Source organism: Mercenaria mercenaria, chromosome 2, assembly GCF_021730395.1.
Source record: "Mercenaria mercenaria strain notata chromosome 2, MADL_Memer_1, whole genome shotgun sequence".
Lineage (NCBI taxonomy): Eukaryota > Metazoa > Mollusca > Bivalvia > Venerida > Veneridae > Mercenaria > Mercenaria mercenaria.
Genome location: NC_069362.1, coordinates 1852615 through 1877487, shown reverse-complemented (window position 1 = coordinate 1877487; position 24873 = coordinate 1852615). Strand labels below are relative to the sequence as shown.

The 24873-nt window shown below is 36.7% G+C and overlaps 1 protein-coding gene across 2 annotated transcripts in view; it reads left to right on the top strand.

Annotated features, from left to right (window-relative positions):
- Positions 1–24873, top strand: part of LOC123563078 (annexin A4-like) — a 57892-nt gene that overhangs the window by 5345 nt on the left and 27674 nt on the right. Inside the window, exons 2-10 of one of the 2 annotated variants that reach the window (XM_053528315.1) lie at positions 5386–5524; positions 8112–8225; positions 9114–9203; positions 15983–16199; positions 16236–16393; positions 18167–18248; positions 19978–20072; positions 22439–22552; positions 24733–24823. In XM_053528315.1, the coding sequence (XP_053384290.1) occupies positions 5402–5524; positions 8112–8225; positions 9114–9203; positions 15983–16199; positions 16236–16393; positions 18167–18248; positions 19978–20072; positions 22439–22552; positions 24733–24823 (1084 nt within the window). In that variant the 5' untranslated portion in view covers positions 5386–5401. Of the gene's footprint in view, positions 1–5385; positions 5525–8111; positions 8226–9113; positions 9204–15982; positions 16394–18166; positions 18249–19977; positions 20073–22438; positions 22553–24732; positions 24824–24873 lie in introns of both variants that reach the window. The other variant, XM_053528305.1, reaches the window with a different exon arrangement.

Here is a 24873-nt window from a genome sequence, read left to right as displayed (position 1 = left end):
CTATTAAGGATGCAATGATTTTTCAGATAAGTACCGGTAGATCTAATATTATTAAAACATAAAAATTGGAGATTTTTTTTGCCACTAGACTAGGGAAAATTGACATTTGGGGGAAATTTTTCTGAGAGGATTTAGATGCTGACTATCGGCGTCACTTTCTTGTAAAAAAAACCCAATCTGACTAAAGTAGTTGATCTTCTAAACGAAGATCTGAGAACGACCCATTCACATTCGTCTTCTGTATATTTAGGATTTCCAGTATTGCTATTTTTATTTTATCCAATCAGACGACTTGTTCGAATGTCAAAGAGTAAGAAAAATGTGCAGTCATTCCAGGGCTCGAACCCGGGACCCCTCGCTTACAAAGCAAGTGGCCTACCGACTGCGCTAACTGGCTATCTGATACATTATGACATAAGAATTATAAATATCAAAAGTCAAGGCTACAGGTAGATTTGCAAGATGTTGTAAGTTAGGCTCTGATTGGCTAGCGAAAGGGTCGTCAGAACGAGGCAATGAATAGGTCGTTCTCAGATCCTATGCGTAGCGTAATAGGATATGTACTTTAGTCAGATTGAAAAAAACCCTGATAACATTGTTCTTTTTTATAAAGAATATACAGGGAATAGCATTACAAAAAAATGTATATTCATATACACCTTTAACAATAGTCACTAGGCGTAAAAAAAAAATTGTTTGTTTCCGGTATCCTGACCTACCCTAAATTTTTGGCCCGACCCTAAATGTTTTTATGGCCTTGGAGAACATTTGTTTTTCAACTTTTTGACAAAATGTTGCAAAACTGCACTTTTTATGCTTTAAACATGGTCAGTGATGTTATAAATCACTTACTGATGCTCTAGAGGCATAACCCCCCTATTTGTATTCATTTTTAGCCCACCATCATCAGATGGTGGGCTATTAAAATCACTCTGCGTCCGTGGTCCGTCATTCTGTCCGTCCGTCCGTCCGTCCATCAACATTTTCTCGTTATCGCATCTTCTCAGAAACTACTAGGGGGATTTTGACCAAACTTTGTCAGAATGATGTATTGGTACCCTAGTTGTGTCCCCCTGAAAATCAGACTGGTTCAACAATTTTTGAGTGAGTTATGGCCCTTTGTTTATTTCTATATTTTACATAGATTTATATAGGGAAAAACTTTGAAAACCTTCTTATCCAAAACCACAGAGCCTAGGGCTTTGATATTTGGTTTGAAGCATCATCTAGTGGTCCTCTACCAAGATGATTCAAATTATTTCTCTGGGGTCAAATATGGCCCCGCCCTGGGGGTCACATAGTTTATAATGACTTATATAGGGAAAAACTTTGAATAACCCCTTGTCCAAAACCACAGGGCCTAGGGCTTTGATATTTTGTATGTGACATCATCTAGTGGTCTTCAACTAAGATTGTTCATATTATACCCCTAGGGTCAAATATGGCCCCGCCCTGGGGATCATATGGTTTACATAGACTTACATAAGGAAAAACTTTGAAAATCTTCTTGTCCAAACCACAAAGCCTAAGGCTTTGATACTTGTAATGTAGCATCATCTAGTGGTTCTCTACCACGTTTGTTCAAATTATCGCCCTAGGGTCAAAAATGGCCCCGCCCCGGGGGACACATGGTTCATATAGACTTATATAGGAAAAGCTTTTAAAATGTTAAACATTCAAATTTGGACCACATGTATATTTTTGAGTGGCAAGATGAACCTTGACACGAGTTGACCTTGATTTTGACCTAGTGACCTACTTTCACATTTCTGTAGCTACAGCCTTCAAATTTGGACCACTTGTATATTTTTGAGTGGCAAGATGAACCTTGGCATGAGTTGACCTTGATTTTGACCTAGTGACCTACTTTCACATTTCTGTAGCTACAGCCTTCAAATTTGGACCACATACATAGTTTTGTGTACTGGAAAAATCTTTGACCTTGATTTTGACCTAGTGACCTACTTTCACATTTTTGAAGGTACAGGCGTCAAATTTGGACCATATGCGCAGTTCCATGTTTCAAAATGAAATTTGACATTGATTTTGCCCTAGTGACCTACTTTCACATTTCTCAAGCTACAGCCTTCAGATTTGGACCACTTGCATAGTTTTGTGTGCCGAAAAAAACTTTGACCTTCACATTGACCTAGTGACCTACTTTAACATTTTTAAGGTACAGGCTTCAAATTTGGACCACATGCATAGTTTTGTATTCCGAAATAAAATTTGACCATGATTTTGACCTAGTGACCTACTTTTACATTTCTCAAGCTACAGCCTTCAAATTTGGACCACTTGCTTAGTTTTGTGTACCGAAATGAACTTTGACCTTTACATTGACCTAGTGACCTACTTTCACATTTTTAAGGTACAGGCTTCAAATTTGGACCACATGCATAGTTTTGTATTCTGAAATAAAATTTGACCTTGAGATTGACCTAGGGACCTACTTTTACATTTCTCAAGCTACAGCCTTCAAATTTGGACCACTTGCATAGTTTTGTGTATTGAAATGAACTTTGACCTTTACATTGACCTAGTGACCTACTTTCACATTTTTAAGGTACAGGCTTCAAATTTGGACCACATGCATAGTTTTGTATTCTGAAATAAAATTTGACCTTGATTTTGACCTAGTGACCTACTTTTACATTTCTTAAGCTATCTATTAGCCTTCAGATTTGGACCACATGCATAGTTTTGTGTACCGAAATGAACTTTGACCTTTACATTGACCTAGTGACCTACTTTCATATTTTTGAAGGTACAGGCTTCAAATTTGGACCGCATGCATAGTTTTGTATTCTGAAATAGAATTTGACCTCGATTTTGACCTAGTGACCTACTTTTACATTTCTCAAGCTACAGCCTTCAAATTTGGACCACTTGCATAGTTTTGTGTACCGAAATGAACTTTGACCTTAAGATTGACCTAGTGACCTACTTTCACATTTCTGTAGCTACAGGCTTCAAATTTAGACCACCTGCATAGGATTGTGTACTGAAACAAACTTTGACCTTGACATTGACCTGGTGACCTACTTTCACATTTCTCAAGCTACAGCTTTTGAATTTGGACCACATGCACAGTGTTGTGTACGGAAATGAAATTTGACTTTGAGGTAGTCAATAAGTCTTGAAATTTGGAACACTCAAAAATGGCACATTGGTGGGCGCCAAGATCACTCTGTGATCTCTTGTTTGACACAAAAATAATTTCCGAAAAGTCTGCCTTAATAAAAAAACTCCAAAAAAAAAGTTTTTCCGACCTACCTACCCTAATTTTTTTTAGCATGTTACCGGAAACAAAGAATTTCTTTTTTAGGCCCTATGTCACTCACCTGAAAAGGACCTTAACCATCTGACCCTAAATGGGCAGTAATGCAAACAAATACATTCCCTGCTGTGTTGCAGGAATTTGGCCCCAGACATACAAAACTCTAAGACTCCACATTTTTGACAAAAAAAAGGATAAACAACAAGTTCCCTATTGATTTTGGGATCACTCTGTTAAAGGTCAAGGTAACAAGGGCCTGAACATGGAAAACCATTTCTGATCAATAATTTGAGAACCACTTGACCCAGAATGTTGAAACTTCATAGAATGATTGGACAGGTGTAGTAGATGACCCCTATTGATTTTGGGGTCACTTGTGTCAGTTGGGTATGGGACACTAACACTAAAATGAATGTACAACACGTTGTGTCTGTTTTCTACTTCTATTCAACTCTTGTAACTATCGTACATATATACAAACATAGGATATGACGTAGTAATGCAACACAGACGTTGGCGTCAAAGTGTTTCAGGTCAACGTTATATACATTATCCCCGGGCGGGGCGTATGTTCTCCGTGATTATTTGATAAACGACATTGTGTCTGAAATCATTAGTCCTCCACCACTGATTCATGTGGGGAAGTTGGCAGTTACTTGCAGAGAACAGGTTTGTACTGGTACAGAATCCAGGAACACTGGTTAGGTTAACTGCCCGCCGTTACATGACTGAAATACTGTTGAGAAACGGCGTTAAACCCAAAACAAACAAACAAACTAGGCCCAGAATGTTGAAACTTAGTGGGATGATTGGATATGCCAAGTAGATGATCCCTGTTCTCCAAACTCCTCATGACCTGCTGAATTTGATGGAACTGCAATTTTATCTGAAAACTGAAGCTTACAAATATTATCTGATATGAGGATCTCCAAACTCCTAGTAAGGATTTGGGCCATGCATACTGTAAATTGTCATATATATCAATGGTTAATTGTACTACCTCATAAGCCTAAACATTATTTTCTACTGTAGTAATGCTAACTAGTGGATAAGATATAACATGTAGGACAAACTCCAACCCAGCCCCCAACCACCTGCACAATTTAACCAAGGCAGAAAACTCCACCCTGTTGAAAAAAATCTGAAAAAAAAGAGTTGAAAGAAATAAAAGAAAAATCAATATAATTATAAGGTTTGAAAAGGAATTAAGCGAAAATTTGGATTACTAAAAACATCTAACGGGGAATTTACCGCATTGGTCAAATTTAGAAGGGTGGACATCAGATTCTGTTCCTGCAGATTTGAAGAGGTCATACATTGGAGCTTAGATGGTGTCATGGTCCTTTTCACGAGGCCTCAGTATATATATTCCCAATGGAAAGTAATCAGCAATAATCAATAACGTTTTAGCTTACAATACAATTAAAATAGTGTAAATATGTTTGACTAAACTGAAGCTGTCATATGTTTACAGTATTATTGATTAAATTGCTTTAAAATCAATAGTATGAGCATTTATGTCAGTTTCTAGTGATATCAAAATTTACCTAGTTTTCATTAACATCATGGATTATTAACATTAAAATTATCTATAGAAGAGAACATTTTTAACTCACAGTGAAATCATTTGACTTCATGACTGTGCAGTTTGTACTTTTGGCCAAAACAGCTCTTTCGTATGGATGTAACTCAGTGGATTTCAATTTTTAAAGATAAAAAGAATTGCAATTTTATTTCTTTGTTGGGATTTTAGTTGACAATTGCTGCTACCATGAAATTTATGAAAATTAGTTCCTCAGTCATGAATATTATTAACCTTTACCCTGCTGAATTTCAAAAATTAAGTGGTCCATCACTCTCAATTTGGGCAGTATCATTTATTATTCAGAGGGGCATTCACTGAAAATTTACAGACTGAATAGAGAAAAGTGCAGACTGTGATCAGGATGTTCGGGCTGATCTTGGTCTGCACTGGTCGCAAAGGCCGAATCACTTGCCAGCAGCAGGCTAAAGGTTAAATCATTTCGCAGTACCTGGAAAGTTTTATAGTACATTTGCTTTAGGTTTAGAAAAAAAGTTAATTTGTGTTTTCCTTCACACTTCAGGTAATAAACATACAAAATGAGTTATCCATATGGAGGAGGTGGCTACCCAGGTCAAGGTCAGCCCGGATACCCAGGCCAGGGCTTCCCCCAGCCCGGAGGTGGTTACCCCCAGCAAGGATATGGTGCACCACAACCAGGGGTAGGTATAATGTGTGTAAGTGTTTTGGGCGGAAGGGTCAGGGCCAGTCCGGTGAGTGGCTAAAATCCTTGTAGGGTATAGAATGTAGAAACATAACAGATTACCAGTACTAAAGCATGAGGTTGAATAAAAGTTTGGAAATAAATCCTGTTTGGGCAAGAATTTAGCAGGCTGCAGACTTTGTTCAATAGCAGGTTGCAGTTACTGAAACATACCGGTAAGCAAAAATTTCGTTAGTAAAAGACATAAGAACTGGCTTAACCTTCAATTTTAAATAAATAACGACCAAGAAAAGTTCATCGTCAAGAACTGTCAAAACAGGTAGTCAGAATTTGGTGTTTTTTGTGTTATCGTTTAATAAAGATTACTATACTGCGGAATGAAATGCTATCTGTATCGGGAATAGAGCAGTATTGATTACAGCAGACCGGTATAATGTGTAAACACTACATGATTGCACAGCACAAGGCTCTTCTGCGAGTCATTATGAAATTTCAATATGTTTTGTTTTAGCGTCAGTATATCCACTGTTGCAATGTCTGTGATATTTATAGTTTATTAGGTCTGTATCTAGAAATATGCTCGAGTTCTGTTTTGGGGATATTAGGCAACATTTTCAGAGCATAGTACTATTCTAGAACAAGGGCATATTTCTTGGTTGAGAGCTTGTAAAGACTTTATTCAACCTTAGTTATACTTATAAAATGTTGTACTAAGAATGTAACTTTCCCATTGGTTTATTCAGATATAAACGCATTGAAACATCCAATCAGATGTTTGCATTTTGTGACTGGTTTACGTATTTATGACCTTTGACAAAATTCACTGATAAATATTGCGTTAACTTTGCTTTTCGTGTTTTTTAAATACTAAGTGGATTAATCTACATTTGTGGCAGTTAGACGGATTTTGTCTGAGTAAATCTAGTAGGACTTTCAGGATGGCATGATTACTTATTGACTGGTTATTTTTCCTAGAGGGATGGCAACTATAAAATATCAGATTGTAAAATAAGCTATGCCAATAAAGAAAATGAGTAAGGCTAGTTAAATCCCTTGTACTCTGAAATCCCTCCAGCACTATTGGTTGAGCTAGTTTAAACCACTGTTGAGGTCAAAAACAGATTTTTGATGTCATATTTGGCAACGCTGTTCGACCATGTTACATTTTCTTTCCTCTGTAATATTCATAGTATACAATCATAATGTATATACCATATAAGGCAGTGTTGTTTTGTTGAACTGAGTAACTTTCAGCCGCAATTTGTCTTGTTTCACAGATAATCACTTTTGATATGGCCATATTTATATATTCATAACTAAATGCCCCCAGTTGTTTTGTATATACAAACATTGTATGTAAATAATATGTCAGAAAAGGCTTGATACATTTTCAGAATGATTGTAAGATAAGTAATAACCAATTTATAGACAGGCTGTTATCATGCAGGGGCATCTCGTGTTATGGATATAATTTCTTTTCACATTTGAGAAGATAGGTTTCATTGCTTGTCTGTATAAAGGCCCTTCATAATGGTTACTGTTGAAATTTGTTTAACTTTGTGGGCTTTGGTATACAGTCAAAACCTGCTCATCTGGCCACCAGCAGCTAGTAAGTCTTGCCTTAACCCTTATCATGCTGGACACAATTAATTCTACCTTAGCAACCAGTGTTGATCATGGGCAGCCTGCACATCTGCAGTCTGATCAAGATCTGCACAGTTCGCCATTTAGTCAGTATCTTTTTGGTAAGCACCCCTTTAAACAGTTAATAGTAATGTCCAAATTGAAAGATGGACAAGTTCATTATAGAAATTTAGCAGGGTAAGGGTTAAGCAACCAATCAGCTTACTTCCCAAATTCAAATTGTGTTCTTATACCCACCTGCCTCAAGCAGCCGCATGCCTTAATACAGGGCTGACTGACCAACCTTATGATATTCGAATTTTTGCAAAGTATTTGTGTAAAGTACAAAAAAAGAGCAATCACTAGAAGAAAGCAGAGTGAAAATGTGATAATCTGATTTTGTTAACAATTAACATTGTTCACACATGTATCAACTGTCAACAAAATCAAAATATGAAGATTTCACTATAGAACATCAAAGATACTTTTGAAATGATAGACAAAATTAGTATTCTCCAAAAGTTTTACAAATGTTTAACACCAGTTTTCACTTTTTTGTATTTTATATCAAACCCTTACACACAAAGAATCAAGATATTTAAAAAATTTATCTCATGTAAAAGAGTTCTTAACTCATATCATGCTGGACACGATTGATACTGCCTTTGCATCCAGTGAAGATCCTGATCAGCCTGCATATCTGTGCAGTCTTATCATGATCTGCACTGTTCGCTATTCAGTCAGTATCTTTTTGGTAAGCCCCCTTTTTAACAGCTAATGGTATTGTCCAAATTGAAAGATAGACAAGATCATTATACTAGAAATTTAGCAGGTTAAGGGTTAATATCATTTTTGCAGAATATATGACCAGTGTGACGTTTATAATGTACCTTATTTCACTATTCTCTGAATTCATCCCTTGGCAATTTTATAATCTGTGTTGAATGATGATATATTTCTAGGTTGGCATGCCAACACCAGAGTCTGCGTCTGCTGCAGCATATGGTTCTCAGCCTGGTGGAATGCCGTATGGCACAGCGCCACCTGGTGGAGCTCCAGGAGGGCTAGGATTCGGGGTAAGATTTTTTTCTGTAAATTTTTTATTTGCTCCTATGATATGTTTAAAACTTCATTTTGTGTGGAAAAGACTTTCTAGAATTTTATGCCTCCTGTCCAAGAAGGGGGATATATTAATTGTTTTGCTCAGTGTTTGTCTATTGGTCTGTTTGTCGATCTGTCCTTTGGTAGACCATTTGGTTTACAGTCAATAACTAAAGAAGGCTAGATCTCACAATGGTCAATTTGCATACTATGATTGCCTGTGTTCAGTAGATGACACATGTTGTTTTGATCAATGCGTCAAAGGTCCAGTGACCTTGAGACTGAAAATGGTTTCTGCTGAGTAATAAAAAAAATGCTTTGACCTACATTTGTCAAACTTTTTAGGATGATGGCCTATGGTCAGTATATGACCCTTACTGTTTAGGATTCGGTAGGTCATTGTGACCATTCGACTGGAAATAGTTTCAGCTCGATAAAAAAAGGAGACTTAGGATGATTGACTGTAGTCAGTAGATGACCACTGATGTTTTGAAAGTTATTTGGTTCAAATTCAAGGTCACAGCATACAAAATTTCATACTGACTTGCCTCCAACAAGCAGTCATGGAGAGCATATATGTTTTATAAACAGCTCTTGTGTTTAGAAAATTTGATGATGGTTAAGTCTGAATTATACCTATTTGGATTAATTTTTATGTTTTTCAAATGAGGTAGTTTTGTAACGACACTGTAAGCAATTTTAGCTGTGTTAAAAATGTTTTAAACATTTTTTTAACTGTTAGGTTTAAAATGGTTCATTCAAAAGATGATATGTGAAAAGTATGTAGTACTTGTTTGTAGTTTTGCTTCAAGAACACTTTGGCAGTGTGTTAATATTATAATAATGCTGTTTTGATATTTCAGATGCCTCAAGGACCTCCACAACCAGGTTACCCACAACCACCTAATGTTTCTATGCCAGCTGGTCCTGGAGCTGGACAACCCACATATCAGGTAGATATAAGCTAAGTTAACATTTATGGTTATTTGATCTGCCCATTGGTTTTGCAGAATACAGATTAAGAAAATATTGTACGCAAAGAACTTTCCTTGAGACAGAAATAATATACATAAGGTAAAGAACATGCTTGAGGAAGAAGATAAAGAACACGCTTGAGGAAGAAAATCATATGCATATGAGCATATGAAAAAAAACCATGCTTTAGGAAGAAAATCATATACATTATGAAAAATAACATGCTTGAGAAAGAAAATCTTATACATATGATAAAGAACATGCTTGAGGTAGAAACATACATAAAGAACATGCTTGAGAAAGAAAATCTTATACATTATGAAAAAGAACATGCTTGAGGAATAAAATCATATACATATGATAAAGAACATGCTTAAGGAAGAAACATATATAAAGAACATGCTTGAGGAAGACGATAAAGAACATGCCTGAGGAAGAAAATCATGTACATATGATATAAAAAAAACATGCTTGAGGAAGAAGATAAAGAACATGCTTGAGGAATAAAATCATATACATATAAAAACATGCTTGAGGAAGAAACATATATAAAGAACATGCTTGAGGAAGAAAATCATGTACAAAAAGGCAGTGCTTGAGGAATAAATCATGTACATAAAAACCTTGTTTAAGGAGGAAAATCATGTACATAAAGAAAATATTGCAAAGAAAATCATGTACATAAAGAAAATGCTTGAGGAATTGAATCATGTACATAAAGAACATGTTTGAGGATGAAAATCATGTACATAAAGAAAATACTTGAGGAAGAAAATCTTGTACATAAAAAAATGTTTGAGGAATTGAATCATATACATATAATAGAACATGTTTGTAGAAGTAAATCATGTACTTATAAAGAAGGTGTTTGAGGAATTGAATCATGTACATAAAGAACATCTCTGTAGACAGAGTGGTGGTCTTTAGAATATCTTTGACTGAATGTGAAGTGTTAAAAAAATTGCTTTTAATTGAAAAAAAAAAGAAAATCATTACACATTTTTGCATATGTGACTATCTATTCTAGATAAGGAAGTAAATGTATGTTTTTGATTGTAGATCAATTGTTATATTTGTTTTAGTTTTCATAACAGGATGTCAGTTTAATATCAAAGGAAATCTTAAGATAAAGATCTTAGGTAGATTTATCTCCATGTATGGTAAAATATAAAAACAGCAGTTTGGTTCAGGTACTGTAAACTGAAACACTTTTACGAGGCTAACAGTTTGCTGTCTTTAGATGACCCAAATTTCATATTTGAAAATACAAAACAATTTCTATATATGAGCCGAGCCATGAGAAAACCAGCATAGTGCGTTTGCGACCAGCATGGATCTAGACCAGCCTGCGCATCGGCTCTGTCTGGTCAGGATCCATGCTGTTCGCTTTCAAAGCCTATTGCAATTAGAGAAACCGTTAGCGAACAGCATGGATCCTGACCAGACTGCGCAGATGCGCAGGCTGGTCTGGATCCATGCTGGTCGCAAATGCACTATGTTGGTTTTCTCATGGTGCGGCTCATATAGGTTATGTAAACTTTGAATAAACTTGTTTTATGTTTATTAACAGTGCAATGCTTACAGTTTAAAATAGCATACACTCAATCCATATAATAGCTTAACACAGTAAAAACAAAAAGCAATTGTTAATACTATATGACATTTAATTATGAATATAGCTCTACTTACACAATTAATTTATACATTTAGTAAAGTTAAATACATTTGATGAGGATTTTGACTATATGAAGTATGGAAAGCTATCTTACTCGACCCGACGTCCGCGTCTTTCCACGTCCATAACTTGGTTGAAGTTTTGATGTACTTTCTCTTTACTCTGTTATTACCAAACAGGTTTGATTTAAACTTAGAATAGTTGTACCACATCATCACCCACTTCATATGACACAAGGGCCATAACTCTTGCACAATATTTTATGAATTATGCCCCCGTTTTTACTTAGAATTTCAGGTTAATTGTGGTGCACTTTCACTGTATCTTTGTTATTATTCAATGAATTTGATTAAATCTTAAATCAGTTCTTCTACATCATCCTCCTCATCATATAACACAAGGTCTGTAACTCTGGTGTAAATATGTCTATGTCATGAATTATATCCCCTTTTTGCTTAGAATTTCAGTTTAATTGTGATGCTTTTGTTACTAAATGGATTTAATTAAATTTAAAATGGTTGTTCCACATCTTCACCTACATAATGTAACACAAGGTGCACTATGCTGGTACCAATACTTTATGAGTTATGTCCCCTTTTTAATAATAGAATTTCAGGTTTAAGATGTGATGCACTTTTGCTCTGTCTCAGTTACTACGTAACAGATTTGATTCAAACTGAAAATAGTTGTTCCACATTATTAGTCACATGATATGACACATGGTGTATTACTTTTGCACAAGTTTTCAATGAATTATTTCTCAAAATTTTATACTTACTTAATATTTTGATACACTTTATCTCTGTTATAACTAATCCATTTGACACAGACTGAAGCTGTTCCCTAATATCTGCATCCGCATTTGAGTAATTAAACACTCCACTGACAGCTCCAGCCACCTCAGATGTGCCTAATTTCACTATCCAGCATTGAAATAGTTGAGCCCGCTGTCTCCTGTAACAGCTCTTGTTAATTATGTCTCCCACCACACAGTGGTTTTGGAGACATAATTATTGATTTACTCCTGTCTGTGTGTCTGTCACAAATCTTGTCCACACTCTAACTCTATCATTTCTCATCCAATCTTCACCCAAACTTAAACAAAATGTGTTTGCCAATAAGTCCTCGGCCAAGTTTGCTAACGAGCCAAATCGGCCCAGGCACTTCAGAATTATGGCCCTTGAAACTTGTTAGCTCGACTAATGAAGTATAAGGAGAGCTATCCTACTAAACCCGGTGTTGGTGTTGGCGTCTTTCCGCGTCCCCACCTTGGTTAAAGTTTTTTTACATTTTCTCCTTTTATACGCCCGTTTGAAAAATGGGACGTATTATGGGAACGACCCTGGCGGGCGGATGGGCGGGCGGGCGGCGTCCACAGACTTTGTCTGGAGCATATCTTCTACATGCATGGAGGGATTTTGATGAGACTTGGCACAGTTGTTCACCATCATGAGACGGAGTGTCATGCGTAAAAACCAGGTCCCTAGGTCTAAGGTCAAGATCACACTTAGAGGTCAAAGGTCAAATTCAAGAATGACTTTGTCCGCAGCATATCTTCTTCATGCATGGAGGCATTTTGATGAAAGTTGGCACAATTGTTCATCATCTGACATCATGAGACTGAGTGTCATGCACAAGAACCAGGTCCCTAGGTCTAAGGTCAAGGCCACACTTAGAGGTCAAAGGATACAAGAAAGAAAACTTTGTCCGGAGCATATCTTCTTCATGCATGGAGGCATTTTGATATAACTTGGCACAAATGTTCACCACCACGAGGCGGAGTGTCATGCGCAAGAACCAGGTCCCTAGGTCAAAGGTCAAGGCCACACTTAGAGGTCAAAGGATACAAGAATGAAAACCTTGTCTGGAGCATTTTTTCTTCATGCATAGAGGGATATTGATATAACTTGGCACAAATGTTCACCACCACGAGGTGGAGTGTCCTGCGCAAGAACCAGGTCCCTAGGTCTAAGGTCAAGGTCACACTTAGAGGTCAAGGATACAAAAATGAAAACTTTGTCTGGAGCATTTCTTCTTCATGCATTGAGGGATTTTGATACAACTTGGCACAAATGTTCACAAGCATGAGACAGAGTGTCATGCACAAGAGCCAGGTCCCTAGGTCTAAGGTCAAGGTCACACTTGGAGGCCAAAGGTCAGATACAAGAATGACTTTGTCCGAAGCATTTCTTCTTCATGCATGGAGGGATTTTAATGTAACTTGGCACAGTTATACACCATCATGAGACAAAGTGTCATGCGCAGTTCCCTTCTTTAAAATTACTTCCCTTTGTTGTTACTATAAATAGCTTATATTGTAACTTTATCATTACTAGTCGTAGGGAAAAATCGAGACCACTTTTCTGTAGTACAACATGCATGCTACATCCAATTATGAGGTGTATTTTGACCAATCTCTACCTGGTAAAGATTTTTTTGTGGACTTACAATTTTTTTTTTGATATTTTTTTTTTTGGAGGGGGGGGGGGATTTTTTATGCCCCCAAAGGGACTTCGGAGGCATATAGTTTTTGAACCGTCTGTCTGTCTGTCGGTCTGTCTGCAATTTTCGTGTCCGGTCCATATCTTTGTCATCCATGGATGGATTTTCAAATAACTTGGCATGAATACGTACCACAGTAAGACGACGTGTCGCGCACAAGACCCAGGTCCATAGCTCAAAGGTCAAGGTAACACTTAGACGTTAAAGGTCATTTTTCATGATAGTGCATTGATGGGCTTGTCCGGTCCATATCTTTGTCATCCATGGATAGATTTTCAAGTAACTACGCATAAATGTGTGGCACAGTAAGACGACGACAGTTCAACTTCACTGTCGCGCGCAAGACCCAGGTCTGTAGCTCAAAGGTCAAGGTCACACTTAGACGTTAAAGGTCATATTTCATGATAGTGCATTGATGGGCGTGTCCGGTCCATATCTTTGTCATTCATGCATGGATTTTAAAATTATTGGGCATGAATGTGTACCACAGTAAAACGACGTGTCGCGCGCAAGACCCAGGTCCGTAGCTCAAAAGTCAAGGTCACACTTAGAAGTTAAAGGTCATATTTCATGATAGTGCAATGATGGGCGTGTCCGGTCCATATCGTTGTCATTCATGCATGGATTTTAAAATAACTACGCATGAATGTTTGGCACAGTAAGACGACGTGTCGCGCGCAAGACTCAGGTCCGTAGGTCAAAGGTCCTAAACTCTAACATCGGCCATAACTATTCATTCAAAGTGCCATCGGGGGCATTTGTCATCCTATGGAGACAGCTCTTGTTTTTTTGTTTTTTTTTTTAGATTAACTTCCTTTAGTTGTTACTATAAATCACTTATATTGTAACTTTTTTTATAATTGAACGTAGGGAAAAAACAAGACCACTTTTCTGTATTACAACATAGATGTTACTTTCACATTTTAGGTGTATTTTAAGGTATCTCTACCTGGTAAGGAGTTTTTTTGTGGACTTAGAAAAACAAATGACTTACAATGATTACTAAACAACCACTAAATTAAAATTCCATTTGCAAATACAGGTGCTATGCTGTGACGGGCGTATATTGTGACATTCTGGCACTCTTGTTTCAACTTATCTCTGTAATTACTTGATGGATTTGGTCAAACTTGAAATACCTTTTCCTCATCATCATCCACATCATCTGACATAAGGGCAATAACTCTGGCACCAATATTTCATGAATTATCCCCCCTTTTCACTTAGATGTTCAGGTTAAAGTTTTGATGCACTTTCACTCTGTCTCTGTTATTACTGAATGGATTTGATTCAAACTTAAAATAATTGTTCAACATCATCACCCACATCATATAACACAAGGTGCATAACTCTGGCACCACTTTTTCATGAATTATTCCCCCTTATTACTTAGAATTTCAGGTTTAAGTTTTGGTGCACTTTCACTCTACCTCTGTTATTACTGAATGGATTTGATTCAAACTTAAAAGAGTTGTTTAGCATCATCACCCACATCATATGACACAAGGTGCATAACTCTGGCACAATTTTTCATGAATTATTCCCCTTTTTACTCAGAATTTCAGGTTAAAGTTTTATGCACTTTCACTCTATTTCTGTTATTACTGAATGGATCTGATTCAAACTTAAACAATTGTTCAACATCATTACCCTTATCATATGACACAAGGTGCATAACTCTGGGACCAATTTTTTATTAATTTTTCCCCTTTTTACTTAGAATTTTAGGTTAAAGTTTGGATGCACTTTCACTCTGTCTCTGTTATTACTGAATGGATTTGATTCAAACTTAAAATAGTTGTTCAACATCATCACCCACACCATATGGCACAAGGTGCATAACTCTGGCACAAATATTTAATGAATTATGCCCCTTTTTGCTTAGGATATACTTATATAGTGTTTTGATACATTTTATCTTTACCTCTCTTATTACTTTAAGTTGATATTTTTGATATAGACCCAGGCTATTGTGCAATATCTTCATCCACAATTGGAGTCATTAAACACTCCAGTGACAGCTCTAGTTTCTCAGATGTGCCCAGTTTCACTATCCAGCATCGAAATAGTCGAGCGCACTGTCTCCTGTGACAGCTCTTGTTTTTGATAATCAGAGCACTGAATGTCTGATAAGGCAGTTGTGGGAGACATGCGTTTTTTTCAAAAGCAGCTCTAGTTTACTTTATCTTTGGAAATATTGTAAAATTAATAGTAATGGTTAGCAAGAAATATTATCTATTATGACATTGTCTGCCTGAATAAAGCAGAAGTTTTTCCAAGCCTTGGGATAGTGTAGATGAAAAACCTTGCTAGCACTCAGTTTTCAATTCTCTGCAGTCTGTCAGGTTTGGGAAAGCCCTGTTTACACAGGTAATCATGACTGGTCCCTATATTTTTGCCTAGATTATACTTAACTGTATTTTTTCCAGAAAAATGGTAGATTTTTTTATAGTGAAATTGTGCTGAACAGCAATCTGAAATAGAAGAACACAGATTATTTCTCTTTTTCCCTCCTCATTTCAAAAATCAACAAACAGCCTCTTTAATGTATGATTAATGTCAGATTGTTTATGATTTTAGCAAAATGTGGGCTATGGACAAAATCCGGCTTATAACACACCTGTACCTCAGCCAGGGTACAACCCACCAGGAGCCCCGGGCTATCCTGCACAAGGTGGTGCCCCAGGCTATCCTCAGGCAGGTGGTGCACCAGGATACCCACAGGCAGGGGGAGCACCAGGCTACCCAGGTCAGGCACCAGCTGGGGGAGCACCAGGCTACCCAGGTCAGGCACCAGGTCAAGCACCAGCTGGGGGAGCACCAGGCTACCCAGGTCAGGCACCAGCAGGTGGCTATGGAGGTTATGGACAGAGTCAGCCTGGGGCTCCAGCATCAGCCCCAGGAGGTATGTCGTATGCCCCCAATGTAACTGCAGGACAGAATGTGTCGGCTCTGGGACAGGGAGGGGCACATACAGGATATAAAGTTAGGGTAAGTAATATTGGGTAAAGAAGTTTGATATATATATCTAGAATATATTTTGCAAAAATAGTATCATAAATATGAATATTATTAATTTTAATCATTTATGTCAAGCCTGATTACACTGAACTCGACATATCCTTATAATGGCATTTTGGTGTATGTGTTAGTGCATGTAGACATGCTCGGTCAGATCATTACCAGACTGTGACTTTGACTTGATTTTTATGCCCCTGGCATCTACTCTGATGCAGGAGGCATATAGTGATTGTCTTGTCCGTCCGTTCGAGGTTAACCAAATGGGACTGTTTCGTTTACATCAATACCCCTTACTAGAATGACTTGATACTAATGCAGGTGTAACCTGTGACCATTCCTCATCTTCAGACATCACCTGACCTCCGTTTAACCTTGACCTTATTTTGGACTTAGGTTGCTTTATATGTGCCATCTCTTGGTTAACCAAATGGGACCGTTCTGTCTAGCATCAATATCGCTTACAAGAATGAATTGATACTAATACAGATGTAACCTGTGACCAATTTCCTCATCTTCATACATCACCTGACCTCAGTTTGACCTTGACCTTGACCTCGTTTGGGACTTAGGTTGCTTTGAATCGACAAGGATGCCACCAGGGGCATCAAGCGTTTATTGAACGTAGCTCCTTGTTTTCTTTAAATTACCTTCATTGTTAAACAATTTTACTATGACATTTGATTTCATTGATATTATTTTTTTGTTGAGCCCGCTTGTGATGAGCACGATATAGTCGTCACTTTTGGCGGGTCGGTGTATGTGCTTGCGTGTGTCCGGACCATTACTTTGACATACATGGACCAATCTTGTTTATATTTGGCATGAGTGTTTACCTCAATGAGAAGGAGTGTCATACGCAAACCCCATGTTCCTATCTCAGAGGTGAAGGTCACAGTTGGAGCATTCTTCTTCATGCATGGTGATGTTACTTGGCATGAATGTTCACCGTTATAGGACGGAGTGTCATGTGCAAGAACCAGGTCCCTAGGTGTAAGGTCAAGGTCACACTTAGAGGTCAAAGGTGAAGTTGAAAGTTGTCGGGAGCATTTCGTCTCCATGCATGGTGGGATTTTGATGTAACTTGGTCATGTGCAAGAACAAGGTCCCTAGGTCTAAGGTCAAGGTCACACTTAGAGGTCAAAGCTCAAATGGAAGTTTGTCTGGATCATTTCGTCTTGTTGGGATTTTGATGTAACTTGACTTGAATGTTCACCATTATGAGACAGAGTGTCATGCGCAAGAACCAGAACCCCAGGTCTAAGGTCAAGGGCTCACTTAGAGGCCAAAGGTGCTGGCGGGCTCGACATTCTGCCCATGGACATGCAGAATGTGTTTCTAATATTACCAAAATGATTTATTTTTCCCACCAACATTAGTCCCCTCAGCCTCCCCTTCCCCCCCCCACACACACACACACCTGAATACTACTGATGTCATGGTACACTCTTGTGTAAATACATCTCATTATATCTATGTTAAGCAAGCATGTTTATGAGGGAGCACAGTGGTGCAAGGATAGAATAAGATACTCCTGGTAAGGAGGATAGAGATTGGAATTCCTGTAAAAGCTTAATTCTACATCTCTGCAGTCTTAACTAGGGCAAAAATAATACTCTAAAGTCACGCTGGAAACAGTCATTGAGTATATTAATATAAATTTTGAGAACTTTCTCTGCAGTCATTGTGAAATTAAGGGATTTAAAGTAAATACATTTATTAGTAAAGACTCTAATTGTTTTACAGGAAGATCCTACTTTGAGGCCAGCTGCAAATTTCAGTCCTGAAAATGATGCCAAAATTCTGAGAAAGGCAATGAAGGGATTTGGTGAGAATTGTTATTGTATATGCAGATTCAGAATGGTTCTTGTGTCAGAGGTAGAGAATGTAAACCCTGTTGGGGGTACAGCTGTACCTCTCACAGTGAAGACAAGCTACTTGTTCACAATCAAGCTTCTTTCATTTGTTTGTCAGTCTGTCAGTTGATGGATCATTTGATTGATCAGGGAATTTAACTTTTGGATTTCTGTGGTCACCCTGACATTGTATTTCAGCAGTATCACAGTTACGGAATGGCTGTAATTCAGCCGAACAAGTGATTGGGGCAGAATTCCTTGCTTGTACCTTTTCTCCACAAATAACTGACAACTTCACCACATTAGTCAAATATCGAGGACAAAATACGTCTGAAAAAGTCACCAAAAATTCTAACCTTTCAATCCATAATTTTGTGCTCAACCTAAAGCGGGCAAATTTTACCTAGAGAAATAAGTATACACTAATTAAATGATGTATTGTCGTGTAGCATTGGCATAGCGTGATGGATTGTTAATTACATTATTAGTTTAAATTTATGCTAAATAGCAACTGTCACATGCCTGTACTGCACCTAATTATCCTAAATCATGGTAATTTAGGAAATTTCATGAATAATAATGTGAGAAATGAATTTAAAAATGTTGTTAAATTTCAAGCATTAATTATATAGATTAACATATGCTGTTTAAACAGTAAGTAAACGTTTTTGCAGGTTTCTGCTTACTGTAAAGTCATTTAATTTTGTGGGTACAAAATTTTGATGTATTAAGAGAAGACGGCTATTTCCTGTGGACTTTGATTACAGTTTAGAACATAAACAAAAAATAGAATTTGAATTGTTTGTTTTGATTTAATGACATGGATTAACTTTGTCACAAAATCAGTGAAAATTAGCCTCCCTCTCTCATGCCCCAAACCCCACCCACCTCATTAATATTAATGATTACATACTAGTATTTAACAAATCAGTCTGTCCTTTACATACTTACAAAAAGACAAGATGTCATGTGAATAATAGCTCTTTAATTGAAGATATATACAGACTTTTTGCATTAAAATCCTTTTTGACAAGCCTCTTAAAGAAATTTAAGACTATTTCACTTTTGATCATTTGATACATATGTTGCCACAGCCTTCTAAATTGGCAGTGACAGATTATCAGAAGAGCAGATTCCCATATTAAGATTCCTAAGAAAAGATTTTAAAAGCTTTACTAATTGCTGGTTGGTAAATTTAGGAAAATGATTGCTTAAGCTTGTTGCTATCAGCAGTTAGACAAATTGGAATTTTGGTGACTTCAGTTTTTGATGTATAATATACAGACGAGGTGTTGGTTAACAGACCTAAGTCATTAAGTTCAGCCAGACCTCTCCAGAGCAAACACTGCTGGGTGGAAATTAAGTTAATGGACCTGTAATGACAATGGGCAAAACACGTATTAAGTTACTGTTAACCGTGTCTGATTTCCACATTCTCCAGTTTTTTCAGAAAGCCATATGCACATTGAACTACAGTTTGGGTCAAATTGCGTAGCGAGAATACGTAATCACATGGGACATTTCCCAGTGTCTTCACGGGTCCATTTTCTTAAAATTATTTGTTGTACATAGGTTGCTGCTCTGAAGGGGTTAATATACTATGAATTTCATCTAATGGGAAAAAAGATATTGGCCTTTATAGAGAGGTGTTGACTCTTCAAAGGTGTTGTGAAAAGAGTTTATACTGTATTATATATGCAGGTACGGATGAGAAGGCTATTATCGACATCTTGGCTTACAGAACCAACAGTCAGAGGCAACAGATCAAACAGATGTTTAAAACCTGTTTTGGAAAGGTAAATTTGTCTTATTTACTTGTGGTGAACACATTGAAACCACCTTGAGAAATATACACAGTCAAACCTGTATTAAGGAATGACGTAGTCTGGCTGCTTAAGGAAAGTAACTGCTTAAGACAGGTTGTAATTAGAACATAAAGTCAATTTGGGAAGATAGCTGCCTGGCTGCTTAATACAGGTGGCCACTTAATACATGTGGCCACCAAGGCAGGTTCAACTGTGTAATCATTTACTTATTTAAAAGTGTTCTTGTTCACTAAAAATAGGAATGCATAATATTATCATTTACTTAAAGACTTATAAACACCCCATTAAAACCAACTTTGGAAAGATATGCTATCATGTCCTTAAATGTTATAATAGGGTGGTCTGACTTTGATTATAAAGACAATTTAAATGTGCCTTTTTGAGCCCCTGCATGAGAAACACATGTAGCTTAGGTAAACTATAGGTATTTTATTTAATAAGAAATGAGGCAAGGATAGTAAAAGACAAAAAACTTGAAAAAAAAAAAAAAAGACAACAGAGTTTCTTGATAGTAATGATTTCATTTACCGTAGATACTCATGTATAATGCGCACCCGTGTATAATGTGCACCCCCGATTTTGGCCCAAAATCCTGGGAAAAAAACATTGTTGGTCAATTTTGAGGTGGATGGAAAACGAAAGTAGAGTTTACATCGACACCGGTAATAAATATTATTTCCGCGGCGGAGAGCAGCATCGGTCTCGCGGTACTATCAATTTTTGTTTTCTCGAAAATAAAACCAGTAAAATATTGTTTTATTTGTTGTTTTACCTTTTTAATTAACTATTTTGAATAAATAAACAGCAGCTGATTCAATATTTCGGAATGGTATCTTTCAAAATGACATGAGCTTCTCAATTCAAACCAATAACAAAAGGTGTGATAGTCTTTTTGTCACGATCAAATAGCCAGTAATTACCGGCAATTAACATGTCACCTCATGTCAATTATGTTGTTCACATAAAAGATAATTCTCGATCTTTAATTAGTATCATAATTTTTGTGATTTATTAACATTTCTTTGAATTCATCAAAATACTTTTAGATTTATATGAAATTAATTTTGTTTAAAAGAAAAATAAACCATTCGATCTTTTACGGAACTTTATGGCAATCTTAGATTTTAGCGGTGACAGTAAGCGCGGGGAGTAGTTTCCCTTTACCAAAATGGCGAACATCAGTAACAAACTTGTTTTGAGGCATGAAGGGGCCAATTAGCCGGATATGCCTCCGTGGTCCACTCGAATGTAGTCCATATCAATATATAGTGCAATTTTCCCGCCTAGTAAAGGCCATTTTCATGCCAGATATAAGCTTTATTGATGCTTGATTGTAAAAAGGAATGTCCGCAGATGATTTTAAGCTATGTTATATGCTTCAAAAGTTGATTGGAAGCCGCCTTGTAAAATGAAAGTGAAAGTAGGTATTTCCTGATGTCTACCTTAGCAATATTAGCGTTTTCATCATGTGTCTCAGTCACGTGACCATGGTTTCACTGCATTATGGTCAACCCCATAATTTTTGGGTATATTTTGATTGCCTAAAGACAGACCTTCAAGACAAGGGTAGTCTCGCAGGAAGTGAAAGGCTAGAAATCTTGATAAAAATATGTTATAAGTTGTTAATTTTATATAGAAAATAGTAGCGGAGGCATTTAATACATTCATACCTAAAATGAAAAATTCGTACTTTGTGAAAATTGCTTCAACCGATGTAAAACTGGTACTTTCTGATCAGAATTGAGCAGTAAGCACCATTTTAAGACAAACATGGCATATCATTTGCATATTTTGGGCAAATTTGTGATTTTTTTCGGAAAGTAGGCAAAATTCTGAGTTTTAAAGTGATTCCCCACATCTCAGTTTTGCATCAGCGGCACCATTTTAGGTAAGAATGACAGAAATCGATTATTTTTCGTGTACTTCTAGCTGTTTCTTGCAAACGAATTATAGAAATAAGAAAAGTAAGGCCATATGATACTATATTTAATGAAAAATTGGCATTATCTATGCCCCTGACACGTTTTTTGCAGGTGTGGACTGTCTGTCTGAATGGGGCATTATTCCGACAGTAGCCATTCTTTCAAACTGAAAGTTGGCAAAATTGTTGACAATTGACTTACGTACAATAATTGACTGCAACAGAACGATTTTGAAAACTTTGGTATTTCTTTGAAGTTGGAAAATTGTCTATACCTGTGTATTATGCGCACCCACGATTCGGGGTTTGTTCCAGGGGTCAAAAAACTGTGCATTATACATGGGTATCTACGGTATATAACAATAGTTGTTCCTGAAAATGATATTTGGCAGTAACAACAATTTTTTCATTACAGGATTTGATTCAAGACTTGAAAAGTGAGTTGGGTGGTAATTTTGAAGATGTTATTCTCGCCTTGATGATGAGTACAGAGGAGTATGATGCTTACGAACTCAAGAGGGCAATGAGGGTATGTTACCATGCTTTCACATTTAATGTAGAGATAATCCTTGTCTTTTTAGCTCTCTGATTGCTCGATGTCCGGCGTCTGTCGTCTGTCTGTCGTCTGTCAACATTTAGCTTGTGTATGCGATAGAGACTGTATTTTTCAACTGATCTTCATGAAGTTTGGTCAGAATGATTACCTTGATGAAATCTAGGCTGAGTTTGAAAATGGGTCATCTGGGGTCAAAAACTAGGTCAAATCAAAGAAAAACCTTGTGTATGCGATAGAGGCTGTATTTTTCGATTAAACTTCATGAATTTTAGTCAGAATGATTACCTTGATGAAATCTAGGGCAAGTTTGAAAATGGGTCATCTGGGTTCAAAAACTAGGTCACTAGGTCAAATCAAAGAAAAACCTTGTGTATGCGATAGAGGCTGTATTTTTCAACTAATCTTCATGAATTTTTATCAGAATGATTACCTTGATGAAATCTAGGCCGAGTTCGAAAATGGGTCATCTGGGGTCAAAAACTAGGTCACTAGGTCAAATCAAAGAAAAACCTTGTGTATGCAATATGGGCTGCATTTTACACTGGATTTTCATAGGATCTGGTCAGAATGGTTGCCTTGATGAAATCTTAGGTCAAGTTTGAATATGGGTTGTCTGGGGTCAAAAACTAGGTCAAATCAAAGAAAAACCTTGTGTATGCGATAAAGGCTATATTTTTCAATTGATCTTTATGAAATTTGGTCAGAATGATAGCCTTGATGAAATCTTGGTCAATTTCGAATATGGGTCATCTGGGGTCAAAAACTAGGTCACTAGGTCAAATCAAAGAAAATACTTACTTACACTCAAGAGTTTTGCTCAAATTTTAATGATAATTGGTCAGATTTTTTTTTTCCATGAAATCACTAGGTCAAACATGTTTACACTGTTATGTTGTGTTATGGTGTGTTTTTCAGGTGAGCGACCTAGGGCCATCTTGGCCCTCTTGTTTTCATGTTGTAACATGTGCGGAATTCTGAGGGATTTGTTGGTGCTCGAGCCTGGTAGGGTGGGGTTACCATAGTATCCTCCGGGATTCTGTAGACTTATAACATGAAACAAATGTGTTAACTGTATTTTAGCATGAGATATGTAAAAAACTAAATAAAAGAATACATTGTCCATCAACTTTATTAAATGTTCATGAAATCCATAGGAATCTCAGCATTGAATGTTCACATTGATGTCTATCCGTTATTTTACCATGGAACGCACAAAACAGCACTTGAGGGACAGATTCTCTTTGTAAAATTACATTTGTTTAGCTGTTAAGTTCTCCATTTTGCTTTCACTCTTAGATTATATATTGTGGAAGAAATTTAGGTAGTTTTACGTTTGCCCTAAGGTTATTTTTAAATGGAGTAAGCAAAACTCAAAACATAAACACAGCATTCGACCTTATTTTTTCAGTGTTGAAGTATGAATTCTGTCTCATTAAATCCATTTACTTGAGGCACCATAGAAAAAATGAAATTGTCATTTTTATTTTGTGTTTTATAATTGTTTACCAATAGTTTGATGTTTCTTTTATTAAAATTAATGGTAAAATGAGTTCTCTGCAAATGTTTTGGGTAGTGGCTATCACTTTGAAATTTGTCTCTACTTGAGCTTGAGGAGATACCATAAGTTATACAAAATTTATAAAAAACGGCACGGTAAAAGTTGTTTAAAAATTGCAAAATAGTGCAAAACATGGTTTCCTTTCAGAATACACCAAGCAAAGGTCATTTTGTAAACATTACTATAAGTGATCTAATACCTTAAAACACCCGCTGAAAATGACAAAAGCGGTAGTTAGTTATGCTAAAAACTTTGAGAACACTTTCTCCACTGTTCCTCCTTAGGTTTTCTGTCTTGCCTTGTGTTCTGAAATATGTCCACACTCATTAGTTATTGTAACTGAAACATTGGTAGAGCATTGTTACTTTGTAAGAAGTATTAAGCAGGATTTCTACTGTGAATTTTAACAAGCTTGTAATAAATAAATAACAGAAAGTGAAAATTCCACATACAGTACATTATTCATTTATTTTCAGGTATTGGAAAGCTGTTCATATATTTCCAGGGTATTGGAATATTGTTCATTTATTTTTAGGGCTTTGGAACATTGTTCATATATTTTCAGGGTACTAAAATATTGTTGATTTATTTTCAGGGTATTGGAACAGACGAGGATGCAATGATTGAGATTCTATGTTCTAGAAGTAATGCTCAGATACAGAAAATCAACCAGACATACCAGCATAGTAAGTATCTAGCCTTTTTCATCTGCAGTTAGTGTTTTATAGCTACTCAT